The sequence below is a fragment of the Populus trichocarpa genome, chromosome 18, assembly GCF_000002775.5.
Source record: "Populus trichocarpa isolate Nisqually-1 chromosome 18, P.trichocarpa_v4.1, whole genome shotgun sequence".
Classification (NCBI taxonomy): Eukaryota; Viridiplantae; Streptophyta; class Magnoliopsida; order Malpighiales; family Salicaceae; genus Populus; species Populus trichocarpa.
In genome coordinates this window covers 4,163,863-4,186,391 of record NC_037302.2, presented here as the reverse complement: position 1 = coordinate 4,186,391, position 22,529 = coordinate 4,163,863, and the positions used below count along the sequence as shown (strand labels likewise).

At 31.1% G+C, this 22,529-nt stretch overlaps 1 protein-coding gene across 4 annotated transcripts; it reads left to right on the top strand.

Moving 5' to 3' along the window:
- Positions 1-10,216: 10,216 nt before the first annotated feature.
- Positions 10,217-15,326, top strand: LOC7476685 (uncharacterized). Of its 4 annotated transcripts, none has more exons than XM_024589769.2 (11): positions 10,217-10,362; positions 10,592-10,725; positions 10,959-11,116; positions 11,212-11,276; positions 12,806-12,846; positions 13,012-13,097; positions 13,182-13,295; positions 14,076-14,153; positions 14,286-14,351; positions 14,777-14,848; positions 14,931-15,326. In XM_024589769.2, exons 2-11 carry the CDS (start codon positions 10,689-10,691, stop codon positions 15,036-15,038), a joined length of 825 nt encoding a protein of 274 aa, XP_024445537.1. In that variant the 5' UTR covers positions 10,217-10,362; positions 10,592-10,688; the 3' UTR covers positions 15,039-15,326. The 4 variants fall into 4 exon arrangements, with proteins under 4 accessions (XP_024445537.1, XP_024445535.1, XP_024445533.1 ...); XM_024589767.2 differs by having other exon boundaries at positions 10,220-10,362; positions 10,584-10,725; positions 14,935-15,326; XM_024589765.2 differs by having other exon boundaries at positions 10,221-10,362; positions 10,584-10,725.
- The last annotated feature ends 7,203 nt before the right edge of the window (positions 15,327-22,529 follow it).

Below are 22,529 nucleotides of genomic sequence, written 5' to 3'. Positions count from 1 at the left end.
GCCTAGCCCACAACGTAGTGCGAGCCACTTATTTAGTATATAATAAAAGGCCTTGACATTTCACTATGGCAATGAAAAGTAAAATACTAATGCTTTTTTAACCTTTTTTTTTTTAATTTGAAACTTAGTTTTTATTTTAATTACATCCTTCGATATTAAGTTTACTGAATATTGCATGTCATAATTTGTTTTGTTTTGATTTGATTTATATGGAGTTATCACAGTCAAGTTGCTAGTTTTGCGAGTTAGCTGTGTTGACTCGAGTTATTTTTTTTTTAATTTTTTTTTCTCAACTTCATCCTTCAACATTAGATTGATTGAGAATTAAACTTCATAATTGTTTATTGGATTGTTTTCTATGAGTTTATTATGATCTCATAATTTAGATTGTGAACTTTTCAGGTTAACCAAGTTTACTCAATTTTTTTTCCTTTTTAATTAAGTTTTTCTTATATCAATTTCATCATTTAATATTTGGTTGATTAAAAATTGGACTTTATAATATTTTTTTTCGATTTACTTTCTTTGGAGTTATCTAATCTCCTAATCTGAGTTTGACAAGTTAACTCAGGTAGACTTGAGTTTTTTTTTTTAATTTAATCCTTCAATATTCGGTTGATTGAGAATATTTTTTTATATTTTATTTTTATTTAATTTATATGGGATTATCATAGTGTTATGGTCCAGGTCACGAGTTAGGTCAGTTGACTCGTGTTTTTTTTAGTTGATTTTTTTTTTAATTTCATCCCTTAATATTGGGTTGGTTAAAAATTATGCTTCATAATTTGTTTTGGCTTGTATTCTATGAGATTATCTTAATCTCATGATTTAGATCACGGGTTTGTTCGATTGACTCAGATGGTTTTTTTGTCTTTTTTTTGTTGATTTTTTTATTTCTTCTTTCAACATTGAGTTGATTGAGAATTGAGCTTTATAATTTATTTTCTATAGGGTTATCCCGATCTCATGATCTAGGCTTGACAGGTTAACTAAGGTTGACTAAACTCATTTTTTTAGTTGAATTTTATTTTTAATTTCATATTTTAACATTGAGTTGATTGAGAATTAGGTTTAATATTTTTTGTGTGCTTTTTATAGGGTTATAAGAGTCTTATGACTTAAGTAATGGATTTGACAGGTTAAATTGAGTTTATTAGAGTCAATTTAGTATGTTGTCGTTTCAATATTTAAAAAAAGATATCATTTTGATATATTTTTTAGTCAAACTATATTTTTTATCGATTTTCCAAGTTATTTTTGTACCTATTAAGTCGATCATATCATATTAAATCAATACTCGTATAATTTAATTTTTTTATGTTAAAAAACACATTAATAACACCCAAATATTTGTTTTACATCCAATTTTTTTTTGTTCTAACCCGTTGTGTAGTGGGGGCAATCATGGAATACATTCCTAAATGTTCTTGTTCTTGTAATAAAAAAAATCTTTAGAAATCTTAGCATTTTAAAAATTCCAAACCAACAACCAAATGATTGTTGTGGTAAGGGAAGGGGTGAAAAAAACATACAATAATCATATATAAGCAGGAGCAAAATAGTTCTCTCCATATAAATATTTCAATAATCAACATGGCATTTGGATTATTCTGTCTTGCAAGGAGTACGCCATTAGAAAAATAGTGCGGTAACAGAGGCTCCCGTACATAATTTTAGACATTGAATCATTTAATATGGCTATCTAGAATTTTAATCAATTTTTTCTTTCTTCCAGTACGTTCCAGTCCAATATATATAATTGTTAAAATTCAAAAAAAAAAAGAAGATCAAGATTCAGATTTTAACGTAAAATATTTTTATATCTAGTTTTATACTATTAAGTATAAATTTCAATTTGACTGAGAGATTGAAATAAAAGTTTTACAAGTGTTTTTATACATGTTGTTCTACATTATGTTAAAATTTCAAAGCAATCGGAGTTTGATAAGGAATTATTTCAGATACTCGAATTTACTGGACGAATTTTGTCAAATCTGTCTATTTGGACTTTCGTCTATTTTTTGGACTATATTTAGAGTTACATAATTAATTTTGCTAAGATTTCAATTACTTTGAAAAATAGACATTAATACCTTTCTATCAATATCTAGTAGGCTTAATAATTCATATGAAATAGAGAGAACGACGTGTTTGAAGTCAGAACTGAAATCTGTCAGGAATGTGTGAAAATTGAAGAAATATTATTTCATTATGTATTATGAATTCTAATCAATACAAGGATTTTTTAATGCTCTTGGAAACATGTGTGGTAGATATTGGCTTACATATTCTACGAGAATTCCATGTTAAACAAAGAGACATATATGAAAACAACTATTATCTATAGTTTGCAAGAATCTCATACTCATTATGGAATGTACATGATGGTAAGGCGACTTAGGATTCTTTTGTTGTTCCTTTTTTTATTATTATTGTATAGGATTTTTTTATTTAAAAAATAGATTATGAGAGACTATTTAAAGGAGATAATTTCAACTACTTTCCTTCATATTTTTTTTTATAATAGTTGGAAAAAGAAAAAAACTTCAGCATTCAAAATAACATCTTTAAAGCAAGAAAAGAGAATTAATGCACGACACAAAGGGACACTTTTTCTTCTACAAGTTTCAGAATCAACTACAAGGGATCCAATGCAAGGAGATATAGTTTTTGGGTTGTTTTGATAACTTGTATTAATCTAAATATTTTTTAAGGTTTATTTATTGTTTTAATTAATATTTGGTATATTTATATTTCATTTTTACGACTTTTATTAACGTTGAGTTTGTTTTGGCTCAAAATCAATGTTTAAGCTTGTTTTAGGCATTAGGCTTATACTTAACGGAGTTTTAGTTAATGTCTATTGGTTTGTAGCCTAATATAAGACCATTATTGTTATTATCTTAGACTATATTATGTTTTGTTTTACTGCAAGTTTGGAGTAGCCTTTAGATATTTATGAAATTCAGTTTTATTTGAGCAAACTTCTTTTTCTTTGTTGTGACAGAATATATCTGACGTATGAAGGTATAATTGACCTTTTGATGTCATTTGCAATCATCTAATACCTCTAGTTTTTAGTTACTGGTTAATTCTGGGTCAAAGTTCAACCAAACCTAATTATTCAATTTTTTAAGGAAATTATCATCTTCATTATGAGTTGCGTGACCATGTGATAATAAAATTTACATCAAGACCATTGAAAATCAAAGAAAAATATAAAAAATGAAGTTGCCATCCAGTTTTTTAAAGAGACAAAAATTTCTAAAATATACACTAGTTCTAGAGATTTAAGTAAATGACTAGTTATACTTAAAGAAAAATAAAAATAATATTTCCCACATCATTTTCAAAGAAAGGTTACTTAAATTATATGTTTTTTTAAAATTTATTTTCCACATGCCTTTAATTATTCTAATTCTTTTTTAGTTTATTTACAAATTATTTATTGTTGATGTTGATAGATATTTGTCAAGTTAGGGTAACATCGTGAGCTAGGAGTCTTGCAACTTTATATTTTTTTTTCTAGTTTTAAATGTATTTATTTATATTTCCTGAATCTTTTATTATTATTATTATTATTATTATTATTATTATTATTATTATTATTTAAAAAGCACGTCCCACGTTGGTCCTATTTGGACGAGATTGAGTGAGCCTGCTATTGAACTTATTTTTGAAAAAAAAAAATGACATACAAGAAATATACATTCACAAATCAAAACAAACACATGTTATACTCTAATAATAAATAAATCACACATCGATGTTCAAAATTAACCTCCAGGAGTAAGTCACTGAAGCAGATCAGGTGATTGTAGTTGTTTTTCAAAGTATTTTTATGTCGAAATACATTAAAATGATTTTTTTTTATTTTTAAAAAATTATTTTTAAGATCAACTTATCAAAACAATCCAAAACATATATAAAAAATTAATTTTTAGTAAAAAAAATTAAATATTTGAAAACACGAGTATTTATTTGGGAGTGTAGTTGCGATTGCTTTTCAAAGTATTTTTCATCCAAAATATATTAATCAAAACAATTTAAAAAAATAAAAGAAGTATAACCACGTTTCCAAACGCTGATGGGACATGGGCTACAGGCATGGAGAGACTAGCTGGATCGAGGCGCGTTATTGCATGCATCGGTGATGTAAGAAGGTGGACTTGCAAATCGACTGCTCGTCTTCTCCTTCTTGTTGCCTACACCGGCGATGTAAATCATCTCCACCTGGACAATGAGATTGAGGCGAGGAAAGGTGGTTGTTTCGCTAGTTTCCTGCCCATTCCTACAAGAAACGGTTCGATTAGAGGCGACTAGGGACTGCTGCTGCTGCTGTGGGTGGTGCTCGGCAGTTGTGGAAACGCTGGGTTATGATCGTGGGTGGCCAGAGCTTTGTTTTCGTGGATTGCTTTGATTAAAATTCGACGATACCACGTGGAAGGGAGGTTGTCGGCAACTACGACTTTAGGTGACGAGGTCTTTTCAATTCCTGTTGTCTTCTTTTTGCTAGGTTTTTAGTCGGCTAGGCTTCTGCAAGGAGTGTTAGAAAAATTTATATTGTTTTTTTATTATTATTATTATTATTGTGAATTTCTAATTAATTAAAGTTTCTTTTTTGAATATGTAGTATCTCTTTCCAATTTGTTTGATTCTTCTTTTTTATTTTTCTTATCCTCTTTTGCATTATTATTTTTAGTACCTAATCATCGTAGTGAATTTTTCTTTCTTTCATCTTATTTCACCCCTAAATTATTTTAATTATCTTTTTAATTATTTTATTTTTTTTTTACCTATCTTATCAGACAAAATAAAATACAATACAAAAATAGTGAAAATTAATTGAAATTGATTGAAATTTTTTTTTTAATTACATGGAAAAATTAGTGGTCAATAACGGGACACGACATCGAGAATGTGTAGGAGTCAAGTCTTTGCATGCACAATGTTTGGTCAAATGCCCCAGCGATACAATTGTATCGTAATTGAAAAAAGTCCTTGAATTTGGACTGTCCTTGATCTGATTTGAAACGGGCACTCCTCTACATAGTTTGCATATATATATTGAACCATGCACCTATCACGTGCTATATTTTAATTTTTAATTTTCTAACTATTTTTTTTTCAATCAAGCCCTTTTTATAGCCTAATTAAAAAAAATATTAGTCTTGAAATTATAGTAAACATACAACATTTAAAGATATGGAACTAGAATATAAAACACGAAGAAAATTTATTGTTAACTCCACATTAACGATAATTTTTATTTTAATTTAAAATTTTATTTTATTTATTTTTTAATTTCTGAGCTAGAGAAAGAAAAGAAAAACTTGCTAGAAAACAACGTAGCTGTCAGCTTGCTAAAATTTGAACATAAAAGAAAGGGATTTTTTTGTTAATAGTTCTTCGTGAGAGGATTTTAATGAATATTGTTTTTCCCTCTGAACATTATGGAAAATGTAGATCGAGTTTGCTTTGGATCCAATATGTCACCGTATCAAGTATTAAAAAAAATTGTCATCTGAAATTTTATTTTAAGGCCAAACTATGTTTTTTTTATCAGTTATCTAGGTTATTTTTTAATCTACCAAGTTGATTGGGTCACTTTAAAACAACTCTCATACGATTTAATTATAAACCAGTGCTCGACAAGGAGTCGAACCAAGAAGTTTTAAGGTTGATTCACTGAGCGGGCTTTAATAGCAATATTCCATAGCCTCTTTTTATAGTCCCAATCTATATGGAGAAATGAATCCCACACCATGCCCTTTTACTCTAAAGACCAACTAGATTTGTGGTTTGCACTTCGGTATAGACTGATCAATTTTTTTTTAATGTAAAAATAGAATGTGTAGGAAAAAAATATTACACTTGTGTAATTGGTTCGATTGGTAATTTGAATAATATGAATAAAAAAATATGACAATAAATAAATTGACAAAAAAAAATTAACAACAAAACAAGGTAAAAAAAAATTGACTTAAATCCATCCAGATTATTAAATAATCTAATGTTGAAAGACAAAAAAAAAAAAAAAATAAGCAAAAAAAAAAAAGGACCCCATTTAAACTAGGTTAACTTTCAAATTTCACGATCATATATACAAGATTGAGATAATCTCATAAAAACAAAAGCATTAAAAAAGACTGAAGACCAATTTTTAATAAATCAAATAAGAATGTGATAATTCTATAAAAAGAAAAATGAAAAGGAAAAATGTTGAAGCTTAATTTCTAGCATATAAAATGTCAAAGGATGAAAATTAAGAAAAAAAAATTTAATTAAAAAAACTCGATCCAAACCCACCCAGATCAAGTTGTAAAATCTCTGACCTAGTCATCATACCAAAGTAACCGTATTTGAAAGTAAACAAAATAAAATCATAAAGTTTAATTATCGAAGATTTAACACCTTAAACTTTTCAATGCAATTATTATCTTTTCAATTGTTATTTACATGAAATTTAGGGGCAATATTTTTTATAAGGATACCCATCCATTTATTTAATCTACAAGTACATTTATATAAATTTATACTTACACATTAGTGTGGTTGCAACCCTTATAAATCACATGCATAAGCTTGATTTCAATACTTTTTTTTTAAAAGTAATTCTTTGGCATACCCAAAGAAGTACAAAGACCTGTTACCCAGAGTCAATAGACATCAAGCAAAAGGTACAAAACAAACCAAAGAAAAAATCAAAAGGTCCACGACCTAGACTATCTGAACAACAATTAGTTATCCAGTTAACACCCCAGAATTGGTTGACCGGTTGTTCAAGCAAAAACCTAGTAATAAAACCCCCCCACAAACTGGTCAATTGACTTCTGGAAGAGCCTAAAACCGGTCAACCAATTATGCAAAAGAGTAGAAATATGAATTGGAGCTTGAAGAACACCATGAGCGGTGGTACCACATGATACTGGAAAGCATCATATGGACTTGAAGGCAGCTAGGATCTGATACCGTGGCGCAAGCTCAATCAACCTAGATCGGATGAGCTCAAAAATCTCCTTACTAACATCATGGTGATGTCCATAATTCTGGTGAAAGACCTGATTGTTCCTCTCATACTAGATAAAGTAAACCGTGACTGAGAAGATTAATCGAGCAAGCAGATGAGTGAACTCCTTTTTCTTTGAAAGTGTGTATGAGCCATTGAATCAAAGCTCATCATGTTATAGTAGGCAAGCTCTTAAAGGTCATGCTCATTGTATCCCCCCAAAACACAGCGGAGAAAGGACACTGAAAAAACAAATGGTCGTGTGTCTTAACATACGACCCACAAAAATACATACTGAAGAGATGATAATCTGATATGCATGAAGTTTGTCTATGGTGTGAAGCCGACCTAAAAAAACAAGCCATAATATAAAAGAATATCTTGGGATATGACCTGGAAACCAGATAAGATGATGCATAGAGGTTGTGGGTTTAAAATCTCTTAGAACCTCCCAAACAAAGTCGATAGTAAACCTTTCTAATAAATCACCCTTCTAGACATAGTGATTTGGAACATCAATATAGGGATAAAAACGAATTGAGTTCCAAAAAAGCTGAAGATCCTGATGACCCGTGGGAAAAGCCCAAACTCCATTTAAAATAATATCTAAGACCTTTACGTTCCAAGTCAATCTTATAGACGATAGCACCCTGAATGGTAAAATATCATATAACCATCTCCCATCTGGCAACCAATAGTCTAACCATTGAGATGTACTCATATTGTTGCCAATTCAAGAAACAAACTCCCCCTACACTAGTCTCTACTGAGTAGAATCTTCACCCAGGACCATGAAGTGGCTGAGATAAGTCTAATATGCCAAAGGATCTCCCACAAAACAAGTAGCTATAAACCTATTATGCCTGTACTGAGAAGCTGTTTGAAAGGAGTCTTCATACATTTTTTAGAATAGCTGTCATGTTCCAAGTCTTGACGCTCTTATTCCCCAATCCATCTCCCTTTAGAGGGTAACAAACCTTAGCCTTTGAGTGGGTAAGAGATGAACCTTCTAAAGGAAGGCAATTAGAATACCCTCAATCCTCCTAAAAATAGAGCAAGGTAAGATGAACATAATAGATCAGTATACATGAATAAAGAAAAGAATAGTTTTAAACTTAAGACAACTAATATTAGTAAGGGATGCTGATGCCCAAATCTTGATTTTGGAGATCATCTGCTCCACTAGAGGCATACAATCACTGTGAGTCAATATAATATTGATCAGAGGGACACCAAGATATTTAACCAATAAAACTCATAATATGAACCCTAGATGATCCTAAAAAGCAATTCTTAGGTCCCCATCCATCCTTAATAAGTAGACAAAACTCTTACCCTAGTCAGTGACTAATCTAGAAAGCCCAACAAAGGTATCCAAAGGTCCTTATAAAATTCCTATCGAGTCCATATTAGCATGACAGAATTCCATAAGATCATCAACAAAACAAATATGGGTGATAGAGTTTTGCTTACATCTTTAGTGATCCGAAATGCCAATAGCCCTGACTCCTATGAGGATGAAATGCTAAATGACTGTGTCAAAAACCTTTATGAGATTCATTTTCAGAGCACATCTAGCTAGGTCGTTATCCAGGTGATAGTTATGCAAGAATTTATGAGCATCGAAAGAAGAAATGAAATGCAAGTGTAATAGTATTTATTATATAATTAAATATAATAATGTCCTTGTGTAACCTTTACATTAACAACAAAACCAATGTAAAAGGAAAAAAAACCTTTAAGAGAGAATTAGGTTAATTTTGTCTTTAAAGGATACATAGTAATTTTACTATTTCAAAAAAATAAAAAGATCATAATGCCCCTTATTGAAAGACATTCAATTTTTTTTTATTTAGGGTTAAATTAATAATGTCATTGTACATAAAAAAAATGAAATTACTAACATAACCTTGGATAAGTTGTTAAAGATAATTATATCATGGTGAAAAGACTATCTTGCCCTCAATGCCTAGTTCAAAGGTTTACTAAGCCAGAGGCAATTTAATCTCTACACTATTCGATGAATATTGTTTTGTGTCTTATTAGATAGTAACTTCCCTTCAAGTTTTAGGTTTTTGTTAATGGGTTTCGCTTTATGAGTTTGTTGATTTACAAGTTAACAATCTACTCAAGTTCTTAAATTAAACTAGGTTTCCAAAAAAGATAAAAATAAAATTAGGTGAAAAGATCATCAAATATTAGATCTAGGCTAATTTTCTCACGAGATAAGGAAAATGATAGATATGATTTGGTCCTGCTGGATAATGGTGGCCAATGACAGAGAAAAAGAGAAAAGATGTGGTTATAGGGGTAAAAGAGAGGGGTAGGGTAGGAGAGATCAATTTTTAATTTTATAATTTGAACATACAAGGGCATTTAAGTCATTATTTAAAAATATAATGACAATCTTATAAATACATTAAATTATTTTATTATGAGTATGTATAGTGTTATACAACTTTAAAAATTTCTTTGATCTTGGATGTTTTTTTAAAAAACATAATTAATGAGAACACCAAAATCATCTAAGAACTTAATAGTTTTATTGAATTGTCAAACAAATTTCAAGAATCCAAATAAATAAAATTGATACTAAACAAAAGATTCTTATATTTAAATACAATTTTTGATTGGCTTAGCCTAATTTAAACCTAAGATAATTCAATCTAAACCTATCTAATTTGACCTAAGAAATTGTGTGCTATATTTAAATAAAATAATTAAAAATTTAGTATACCAAATATTTGATAAAAATGGTTATTTCAATTCTAGTCATGGTAGAATTCACCTCGGAAAACTTATAATTTTACATGGAGGCTTGTCAAGTTTTGAGTTACACAATACAAATAGCTTTAATAATAATAATAATAATAATAATAATCTATTTATTTTTACATTTCAAAAGTATTTTTTAAAAAATTAATTTAATTTTTATTTTTTTTATTTTAAATTAATTTTTTTAGTGTTTTAGATTGTTTTGATATCTTAATAATAAAAATAAATTTAAAAAAATAAAAAAAATATTTTTATTATTTTAATATATTTTTATATAAAAATTATTTTAAAAATAATTACCATCATAAAACCAAGCTATAAAACAGGGATTACTTCACTGAAAAAAATTTATCCAATACAAAAACTACGTTCGTTCTTGTGAGCCCAACCTAATTTGAATTGTTACTACAAGAATAACTTTGAGGACCACATTGAAATCTACAGGGGAAATTATGTAATTAAACACAATAAATAAAACATCCAGGACAGAATTATAAGAGATCAAACTAAAAGTTGAATTCACAAGCACTTCATGCAATAAAATTGGAGGTTGTTGTTGTCTGGCTGGGTTGTACAAGGTAAGGCTTACGATTGTGCTTCATGTTTGAAGTTTTTAAGTGGTGGGTTTTTGATGTCTCGGTCTCTAATCTCAATTGTTTTTTAACTATTGTTGAGTTCGGTTACTGTAAATTGTGATAAGAAAAAGGAAGGGGATTTGATTTTGACATCAGAGTATGTGCATGTGAGTTGCAGATGGGGATATTAATATTATGAACTCATTAGCTTTTTTTTGTTGGAGATGGCAAGGGCATTTGCAGTTGGTGTTGGGAATTGGTGGAGCCATTCCAAAACTGTGATTTTAATTTGGTGTATTTGCATCTTCTTCTACATCCTTTTCTTCCATATGGCTCTCCAAAATTCCTCCTCTTCGTCGTCTTCAGGTGACATTCTCTCTTACTTCAATTTGGTCTTTTTGGTAGGTGAGAAATAGTCGAACACAATTAATGCATATCATCATTTCTTTTATGAAGATTGACTTCTCAGTTTTGCAAAATTTATGTCTTCGTTTTTTTGTTCCCTCTTTGTGTTGTGATTGTCTAGACAGGGGAAAAACTCACTGATGCATGCTATAGAATAAAAGGCTGACATTAACTTTGAAAAATACATGCATTAGATAAATATTCGGAGCAGCGGTCAAGGTTGTATGATAAAATGGAAAGGGATTTGGATGAGCGTGGAGCAGCTTTCCTCAAACATGGTGAAACTTCTCAGTCACTGTTGCTCTCGGATATTTTCACCCTTAAGGATGGATCTGTAACACCTGTGCTCAAGGTAACTTGTGGTGAATTTAGTCTTAACTAGTTCAAAGTTTTAGTTCCTATTTCCATCATTTTGAAAAGTGAATAATGGCTTCCTTCTGTGTACAGGCTGCAAACCCTCCTGTCCGGGCTAATGTTTTGTATCTTAGCCCAGAATACTCGGTGCCCATCTCGTGAGCATTTACTTTTGTTTCTCATGCCTTTTTGTTTTGATTTATTGTTATTCCTAAGATCAGCAGATTGTTATTTTAGACATATTGTAAACCTTAGGCCATAAAATTGGCAGCAAAACGAATATGTTTTAGCCACCAGTAAATAAAACATGAGTGGGAATCTAATATGCTAGCAAAATATATCCCTTTTGGACCTAAATGAAGCATTTGCTCCTGTGTTGTAATCTTAGATTCTTGACACTGTTTTCAGAGTCCTTTTAACAAAACTTGCCTTTATGTATCAACTGTGTAAAATATAATGTAACAAGATGAGTTTATTCAATTTCATCTGAGTTGTTCTTTTCTAAGCCAGGTGACTTTTTGCATACAATCTACTTGATGTTTTCTGTGCTAAGAATCTTATTAGATATCATGTTCTTATCCATTGTTATTAGCTTGCTTAATACTTCCTGAAGTAGATTTCCTCTAAGGGAAGAAATGCACCTTGTGGTGGAGATTGTCTTTTCATTTCAGATGAAGTGCGCACTTGTCTCTGGATTTGTTGCATGTAAAACATAAAATTTTAGGAAATGCAGGATCTTGACCACCAAGGCTATGTTCTTAAAGCTGTTTAACTAAGAGGGAAAAAAAAAAGAGACGCCACATGGAGATGGCATTACATGTGTGCTACATTAATGGATTTTGGGCAATACATATTTGTATGCGACAAGGCAATTGCTCCTTTTCTTGTTGTTTCGAAAACCTACAATCCATTTATTGTCATTTAAGGCCCCACATCTATGAGCTAATCAGCCTTTACAACCTTAAGAAAACAAAGTGATTTGATAAGCTTACCATATCTGCTAAAGCTAGTGTCTAAGCTAGTTAAATTGTGTTTCCTGACCTTGACTAAAACTAATTAGTTGCTCAGTCCTAATTCCTCTGAAAGTATGACATGTGGCTGAACATTTTTGTTGGTTTCAGCAAAATTTCTAGAGAGTTTATTCATCATTTCCCTTTGACATTCACTTTTGGTAATGAATTGCTTTTATTGGTGTCGGCATAACAATGGCCATCCAGTTTTCTTCAGTCTTGTGCAGTCAATGTTGTGAACTGCTGCTTGGATATAAACCTAGTCTTTGTAGGTCCATTTAACAACTGATCAGTGTAAAACTACATAATGGAATATGTTACAAAGAAAATATCGAAAACTAAGTCTGATTGAACAAACTGAACAACACGGTTTGCAAGAGAAACCATTGTTTTTTTTTGGTTTTTCTTTTTTCTTTTAGTGGGGTGGGGGTGCTGTATATTGTAACCTTTTAATAATATCTTTTCATTAGACTAACACGTTCCGTTTTGATTTCTTTTTTTGAATGCATGCTCAATATTTCTTACAAAATGGATTTTTACATTGATATAATGTTCATATTTTACAAATTTGTGATACTTGTTACATTTTCTGTCTTACCTTCTGCATTTGTTTACATTTCCATTTTTCCTACTTTGATCAATGCCTAAATCATATATTTATGCTCTGCTTGGCACAGGGACAATGTAAAGAATACATTTAGTTCATACTTTGATAAAGGTATGAAATTATTTGGCCTGCCAATTCATATGTTAATGTCATCAATTGTATTGGTATTTACATTCGCATGAAAACAGCCTCATTTGGCATTTCCATATTTTTGTATTGTTATCTTCTTGTTGAATTGTTATCTCGTTAAATCCTCACATGTGCTTTGGTTAGCAGTTTGGTTTCAGAATTCTAGTGTATACCATTCTAGCATGTTTCATGCCTCACATCATATTGAACCTGTTCCTGTCACTGAAGATGAGGTAAATCATCTTTAGAACTATTCTATGTGTCTTTTCACTTCCTTCCAGAATACTAATGTCTTGAATCCTCTTTTGTTTTGTCAGATCGAAGCTGAAGTAAATGCTGTCAAAGCTGTTGCAGACTTCCTCTGCCCCTTAAAAATTGTCTTGGATAGAGTGGTTTTGACTTCAACTGGCGTGCTTCTGGGATGCTGGCAGGTTGCTTTCAGTGACTTTCTTGTCTCTCCTCGATGATTTGGAGCATTTTGGGCCTTAATCAATGTATATTTTGATTTTTCAAATTTTGTCATTCTGACCTTACTTTCGGCCACCAAAGAAGCAGCTTGTTCCTGTGCTTCTCATTACAATGGTGATTGTGATATCCAAGCCTCTTGGAATGGCCCCTTTTCTGCTCTTAAACAGTGCTGAAGAGATTCTATGTTGGCATGGAAGTTGTCATCACATTCAAATGGTGGATCCTGCCCAACATACAAAATGCTGAGGGTTGGCTTTTGATGTTTCTGAACCTAAAAAGCAGATATTTCTAATAACAAAACCTTCAAAATGGAAGGAACTGTAGATTTGTTTTTTTCATTATTGTTAGTACAATTCCTTTTTTTTTTTCCTTTCCGGCTTTAGAGTTAGAAAAATGATTTAAAAGTCTTTTGTTCTTTGGTCTGGATAACCTGTTGGCCGTCACTCTTTTTCGTCCTTCACAGAGCCTTTTCTGCTGTTCAAGTTAAACTCAAAAACATTTTGTGTGTGTGTGTTTGTGTGTGTGTGTGAGTTGATGGTTTATGCTTATTATTGCTGCTGTATTAGTTGGTGTCCTTTTTTGGTAGATCAATCAGATAGGTGAATCACTGTATTTTAAGCCCCATTATTTGTTTGAAGCGTTTCTTAAATTTCATCTTTATAAAGAAACATGAAAAATCTTTCTGAAGAATTCGTAGTAGAGAAGTATAATAATTCACAGCACTGCTTTGTTACTTTTTGTAGGTGATCTCTGGAACAGATCCCTTAACCATTCGGGCTAAACTGAAAACTGCACTTCCACATGCCCCAAAGAAGCAACTCGTAAGAACCATGTGAATTTCTAATTTACTTTTGGACTATTGGATTTCTTATTCATATTGTCTGGTGGAACACATGGCAGTCTTGGCCATGTGCTTGACTTTTGATACTAATTCGCAGTCATTTGTTGTGCAGTATGATGATGCTATTCTACACACATCATTTGCAAGGCTTTTGGGTCATCCTAAATCTCCTCCCATGGTATTATATTAATTATCTGATGATTTTGTCTTGTTCAATTGCTTACTTCAGCTTCTGCCCGTGGTCACTAATTTCAAATAATGGAACCATAATCAACCAGAAAATCATGCAACGTGATGTTCTCCTTTTCTACCCTTTAAGAAGCCTATGGAATGAATGTTTGTCATACCACTATGGACATTATAATAAAGTTCTTTTTTTGTCGGCAATCCTCTATTTCAACAATTTACATGAAATGCTTTCTTTCTGGTCATGACTTAGAGGCATAAGTATGCCCTCTTATGTGCACATGCCTAGAGAAGATAGGTGTTTCTAATGTTCCCATTCAACCAATCATCTCATCATATAGACGATCAGTTGCTTGCTTACATTGTTATTATCCATACCCTTTTTTACTTTCTTTTGTTGATTATTGTCCCACCCAGGAGCCTTTAGATGAACTCCGATTTTTCCATGAGCTTGTTGCCAGACTAAACGATAAAATCCGTGGATTTGAGGTATGTTGGCATACGTAAGCCTTTTCTTTCCCCTCATCTTTCCTTGGACATATGATGGCATTCTCTCATGAATATCATTCAGGCAGTTGTTTCTGAACTCTGGTATGTGGAGGAATATGATGTGTTAGCGCTTGCTTTGGACGGAAGAATGAAGGTCAGCAGGTTCAAACTCGGTTGCAGCAGAACCTAAGGTTTCATGTTCACAAATATAAGTGAGAATTAATGAAGCATATTTACCAAACGAATCAACTACAGGTTTGTATACACTACACTGGACTTTGGGATGCTTTGTAATCACCGTCTCTATAAAGCCTCTGCATTTCAGCTTCTTTTAAGAGTGCTATGTTGAAATTCCCAACCATCCACGACTTGGTTTTTAACTAATCATTGTCTCCTGTGTATATCATGCAACAGTTTTAATCTAAATCGACAAGAGAATGCATGAAATACAAATATTACTTGTTTCCCTTTTATTTTATTTCCGTTGTTACATTTATACACTTTTGGCTGCCGAATCTCTTTCCAAATGAAATTAATTCGAATTCACTGCCAGTTTTGATACCTTTGCTTTGCTGTGAGAGTTTTTTGAAGCCGAATGTCCTCGCCTAGTATAGATACATCAGACCCTTTGCTACTCCATTGCTGATGCTAAAATGTTAGATTATAAATCAAGCACGATCTCCGGTGATGATACTGCAAATTGCCAAGTTTATGCTTACTCTGTTTTTGACAATGGATTGCATTATGTCTCCAATGAAGTAATCTTGTTTCTTTCTTCATTGGATTAATAATCTAGACTAGGTTTGACTTGCACTACGTTGCCGTGATATAATATATATATATATATATATATATATATATATATATATATGATGTCTAGGTGTAGTAAATACATAAAATAAGTTAGTTTTATTTTAATTAGACGATAAAAAAAAACAATGATAATATATAGATCAAATTAAAAAAAAGTGATCACTATAATTTGAGATTTTTATTTTAGAAGGGGACAAACAATATAACTCAATTCTCAACCCATTAAATATGGAAAGATGAAATTAGATAAAAAAAAGATCTAAAAAAATTGATCCTGGTCAATTTAAGTTAGCATGACAAATCTCTAACCCCAGCAATCGGGGTCAAGCCATCCCGGGTTATTCTATCAAACTAGCGATCTAAGTCATGAGATTGGATAACCCAATAGAAAAAAGAAAAGAAAATCATAAAGCTTATTTTAAAAAAATATCGAACAATGAAAACATAATAGAAAACAAGTAAAAAGCAAAAAAAAAAAAAAACACAAAATAATGTTAACACATATTAACTTTTCAAACTTTTGATCTAGGTCATTAGGCTAGAATCACTCTATCTGGAAAAACAAAGAAGCTCAATTCTCAATTAATCAAATGTTAAAGGATAGAATTAAAATAAAAAATTTAATTATACAAAAATATTCAGAATAAAAATAACAATTAAAAAAATAAGGATCAAAATTAAAACAAAAAATAAATTTTATTTTTGATTGAATGGTGAAATTGAAAATAAAAATCAATTTAACAAAAGGACTCAAGAAAAAATTAAACAGTCAAAAGAATGAGGATCAAAATAGAAATAAAAAAAAATTGATTGAAGGGTGAAATTGAAAAGAAAAATCACTTTACCAAAAGGAACAAAAAGAAAATAATCAAAAGAATGAGGAATAAATTGAAAAAATAACATATCCAAAACCAAGATTGAATGATGAAATTGAAAATAAATTAAAATTTTACAAAAAGATGAAAAACAAAAAAAATAAAGATTGAACTGGAAATCCCAATAAATCAGAGGACAAATAAAAAAAATTTTGCATGGCAAGTATGAATTTCAAGAAGAGAGAGAAAAGAAAGGAAGAAAGTATTGCTAAGACAAACCGTGCCACCACCAATAACACGTGCCACCCCAAAAGAAAGAAGACACTACGACGCTTTTAAAGACATGATGGAAATGAGAGTTTGGCCATAGGAAGATGCCACACATGCTGCCCGACAGGCGCGAGCACCTCTGATATGTTGGTACGTACGTTGCACACGCCAACTTTTTTTTTTATATATATATATATTTAGTGAAATATCAAATTGCTCCTCAGCTAACCTAATAATAATAAAAAAACCATTGTGAAAAATACAAAATACCCTTTGCTGTTAGTTTTTTTTTCTTTTAAGGGTATTCTGGTCATTTCACCGTGCTTTTAAAATGAAAAAAAAAAACTTGTTTGTCCCGGTCAATATGGTAATGCCTAATGAGCTTTGTAAAAAGACTTAAATGCTCCAAATAACTAGTTTTAAGTTTTTTGATGGAAAGAGGAAAACCGTGAAAACATTATTATAATAAATAGTGTTTTCACTCATAATCTATAATGTTTTTCCAAGCAATATTAGTTTTGGTTAATATTGTGTAAGGTTTAACTTGTTTGGGATAGTATAAATGATTAAGGGGTGGTAACTTAGGAAGCTAAGTTCATAATCTCCTTTCCTTCTAAAATATTAACTATATTTATTAAAAACAAATTCTAACACCCCTATATGAATGAAAATTTTTCTTACTAGTATATGAAGACTCGAAGATTTATAAAGTGAAAATAAATTTATAGATCACTATGTTAGAATATGTGACTTAAGGCTTTGAACATTTCTTAGTAAAGTACTATCGAATTTACTCAGCTAATTAGTGAATGTGAAGTCTTGAGCTATTCATTTTTTGGTGTACACTAAGATAGCAATACTCACATAGTTCTCTACCTCGAGTTTTTTTTATTCGGTTATCACAATTGTGTTCATTTTGAACTTAAACAACTCTTAGTTTTATGAGTATTTTATGTAGCTTTTGGTTACTGTTTTGAAACAAAAGGGACAGATAATGGACCTCGAGTTTTTTATTTGGTTATCACAATTGTGTTCATTTTGGCTTTAAACAACTCTTAGTTTCATGAGTATTTTAGTCCATTAAGAAAACATAGACTCTTAAACCATTTGTAGACAGGTAACTGTGCATTCTTGTATAAGACAAAACTGGTTTTGAGTTTTGCGACCCGTGACTCATCATAAATCAACTCCATATTCTTACGGTGATAAAACAAAGATATATCCATTCTAGCCTTCATGTTATCCTTTGTCTTCCCTTTCACATCCATTGCCATGTTAAAAATACTTTTAAACACGTTGTTTTTTTTTTTTATATGCATGACATCCAAATTATGACTGAGAAGATTAGTCTTCCAATAAAAAAACTTTCAAAAAATATTTTGCTTTACCCAATTGTGGGTCACACCAATACCAGAAAACTTCTGCTTACCGAATTGACAATCAAACACAATACCATCATATTGCGAGATCACATTATATAATTTTTCACCGATAGTACCAGTGGTGCAACATTCCTTTCAACTTTAGCTACAAAAAAAATTGTTATGATTGGTTTTAACCTTGAGAGTGACTGAGAGTTTAGACATGCTTATAGATGTAAGACAGGGAGTTCCAAATACCACAGGATGATGATAAATCAAGATTATTCAGGAATTGCTTGAAAAAACCTCAATATGGTCCATTCATGCTATCCTTTTGTTTTTAAATGTTTAGAACGAACATAACAATGTTTCTCGGTTGTGTAACAGGAGCATGAGGTATATAAAAGAAGGAAATTATACAATATACTAATAGGGATCAATGTCACTGTTACTGTATATATAGATACAAAGCACTATGGATTGAAGCAGTGTAATGACAGAGCTGTCCTTGCCATAAAGAGTTGAAAAGACTGTAGGGGGAGGGTGGGGTTGTCTTTTTCACTGGGATGTATATGACATTAAAGAGATGGTTGGGGAGAAAATGGTCAGCTCCAGTTTTGGTGGGGCTGCAAGCCCCGGACTGTAGACACTTGGCGCTGGGGCTAGCAAGCCATGGACGCCCGCATGCCAAGTGGGTTTGCCCTGGACGCTGGGGCCAGACCCGCACCCATGACTGCAGATCTAAGTGAGCGGGTCTTCAGACCCGCTCAGGACGCCTTGGCCTTGAATCTTGTGTTAGGACCCAATGCTATTGGGTCCGGCGTCAAGACCCACTGCTCATGAGTTTTGCGTTAGGATCCATTTCGCTTGGGTCCTGCATCAAAACCCAGGTCTTTTGGGTCCTGCGTCGGGACCCAATCCTCTTGTGTCCTTTGTTAGGACCCAAGGTTCTTGAGTCTATTAATTTGAGTTATATATATCATTATTTTTCTTATAATTCAAAGTATTCACCTCAAAAATAAAATTATTAGTTGCATATATATTATTATTTTTCTTATAAATCAAAGTATTCATATAAAACATATTATTATTTGTGTTATAAATATTATTGTTTTTATTTAAACTCAAAGTATTCTATCAAAAATATTATAATTTGTGTTCAAAATATTATTATTTTTATTATAACTTAAAGTATTCATATTAAAAATATCATTATTTGTGATATAAATATTATTATTTTTATTATAATTTTCTTGGGTGCTCCAAACATAAAACCAATTGACCTTGGGTCCTGCATCAAGACTCATTTTGCTTGGGCCATCGTCAGGACCCAAGTCTCTTTTAGTCTTGGTTTGAAGCCAATTGTTTTGGGTTCTGTGTAAAGATCCAATGCTCTTGGGTCCTATGTTAATACCCATTTCGCGTGGGTTCTGTGTCAGGACCCATTTCTCCTGGGTCCTGCGTCAGGACCCAATCATCTTGAGTCATTTGTCAAGACCTAATGTTCTTGGGTCTTAGGTTTCTAAATATAATTATTTGTGTTATCAATATTATTATGTTTATTATAATTAAAAGTATTCATTTTAAAAATAGTATTATTTGTATTATAAATTTTATTATTTTTATTATAATTAATAGTATTAATATTAAAAATATCATCATTTGTGTTATAAATATTATTATTTTTATTATTATTTTTTATTATTAATATTATTAATAAAATAATTAATAAAATTGATAATAATAATAATAATAATAATAATAATAATAATAATAATAATAATAATTATTATTATTATTATTATTAAATTTAAAAAATACTATTATTACTATTGAAGAAAAACCATTATTTTTTTAAAAAATTAAAAAACATAAGAATTGGACAGACAAATTAAATATTATTATTAACAATATAAATATTATTATTGGGTATGACATTATAGCCAGATCTAACACTCTTGAAATTTAATTTTTTTATGCAAATAAAAAATTAACCTGCGACATAGCACGAGATATCTAACTAGTTTTTTACTAAAAAGGAGGAGCATAGTGATGCAACTGAAAGAGAGGGGGGGGGGGGATTATCTTTACCCCTTGATTAGCTGGTCGTCTTGATATTAAAATGTAAAATTCTATTTTTTGGGTGTGTTTTGAATTCAGTCATTTTCTGATTTGATTCTCTTTGTAGATTTGCCTGTTTACTTCAGGAATTGATTCACCGACTTCTCGGTCTTTTCTTAGAGAAAAATTGAAAGAAATCCTGCTTGGAAAGTTTTTTGAGGCTGTAAGAGGATCCGTGATGAAATAATTCATTGGATTCGAATATTGAAGCAAATGCGATTTAAACGAGTTTGAGTTTATACCTAAGAATTTTGACCGAAACATTTTTTCTTAAAAGGGTTTTTTCATTGGCTTTATTTTTATTTTTTTCTTTATTGTAATTTTAATATGGTATATTTTTTTGGAATTATATTAATCATATCTTTAACAAGATATTAAATTCTTAACAAGATAACTACACGGTAAAGAATTCTAATTTTATCATCTTTATTTATTTGATAAAAATTAAATATTTAGTGTGGGTTGACTTTTACTTGAGAGAATATATTAAAATATAATATAAATTATATTTTAAAAATTTTAGATGATTCTTTTTTTTAAAAAATATTAATATTAAATTGAATTAAAATGGGATGACATTTAAAAATAAAAAAAAAATATTCAAAGAAAAAGAGAGGTAAGAGCAGATGTAAAATCATTGTTTTGTTATTTCTCTTTCAGAAGCTGGCCTCATTCCTTTAGACCTTTTCGCGCAAATCTTTCTTTATTTATTCGATTCGCCTACTTTGTTTGAGGCTTTTTTTGTCTGCTCTGTGAATGGCTTGACATGTGAGTGATCTTGTTCTTTTCTCGAGTTTGAGCACTCGTTTTGTTTTAGTTTTTCCCCAGCTCATGCTGTTTTTGTTCCTTCATGCTCCTCGGTCTTTCTTTGTTTTTTTCGTTTTTTTTTCCCTTTTGTCACTTTCTCATGGATGTTTGTCGTAAAAGGGAGTTGTTGGCTGCTTGAATATCTGGCGTGCTCCATAACTCAGGGACGTTCCTGATCCTTCTTCTCCTCTCCACATCTTCCTTCAGCTGTTTCCTAGCTTCTTTTAAAAATACAAAGGTTATCAAAATCTCGTTAATTCAGTTATGGAATATTTAATCTCACTAAGCACATCTTGTACATATTTATATATATTGCTCTCATAAATATTTACATATATTTTATATCCATATTGTTAAAACAATTCAATTAACACAAATAAATACGAACATGAAAGGGAAGGAGGCTATAATTCTCCTCAGTTGATTTGTATTGTTGTTCTTTAACCTAAATACAAAAAGCGCATATATAAGTTAAGCTGAAAATACTATTTTACCCTTAATAAATAAAACATGATAAATATATTATTTAACATCTCCCCTCAAACTCATGATGCGGCAGCTACAAGCATCGAGAGTTTGCCAACTAGAAAACGAGAAATGGAATACGACTTGGTAAAGAAATATGCAATCTGCAAGGAAGAAGAAACAAAAGGCAAAGTAATGGTGCCATGCTTGAGATGATGATGAGTAAGATGACAATCAATCTCAATGTGCTTAGTTCGTTCATGAAAAACTGAGTTCTGAGCAATCTGAATAGAATTCTGATTGTCACAATACATAGGAGTAGGATGAGAAGGTGAAACTCCCATATCCGCAAGTAACCAGCGTAACCAAATAATCTCTTTGGTAGTAGATGTCATAGCATGGTATTCTACTTCGGTTGAGGATTGAGAAACAATAGATTGTTTCTTACTCTTCCAGGAGATGAGAGAATCACCTAAGAAGATACAAAAACCAGTAACTGATTTGCGATCTGTGGGATCACTGTCATGATCAGCATCAGAGTATGCACACAGCTCCAAGGAAGAGGTGAATGAAAGTAAGAGGCTCTGAAAGACTGTACCCCGAAGATATCGTAAATTACGAAGAACAATTGCCTAGTGGACAGTAGTAGGAGAAGCAACAAACTAACTAACAACATGAACAACATATGCAATATCTGGACGAGTAATGGTGAGATATACCAAGCTTCCAACAATAGTATGATATAAAGTAGGATTTGTCAAAGGCAAACCATCAAAAGAAGAATACCTTGCGTTAACTTCAATGAGAGTATCTACAGTCTTGTTATTAGTAAGTCTAGCCCACTCAAGAATATCTGCAATATATTTCAATTGAGAAAGAAGGTAACCTCTAAGTGAGTAAGCTACCTCAATACCCAGGAAATATCGAAGAGAACCCAAATCCTTTATTTCAAACTGTCTAGCCAGCTCTGTCTTTAAAACTGAGATACCATCAATATCATCACTAGTAATAATCATGTCATCAACATAT

Bases quoted from the DNA above. Each gene is read 5' to 3' on its own strand.
- LOC7476685 (XM_024589765.2), top strand. From the start codon at position 10,584: ATGGCAAGGGCATTTGCAGTTGGTGTTGGGAATTGGTGGAGCCATTCC. The intron at 12,847-13,011 runs GTATGAAATTAT...TTTGGTTAGCAG, and splicing joins TAGTTCATACTTTGATAAAG to TTTGGTTTCAGAATTCTAGT. The intron at 13,098-13,181 runs GTAAATCATCTT...TTGTTTTGTCAG, and splicing joins TTCCTGTCACTGAAGATGAG to ATCGAAGCTGAAGTAAATGC.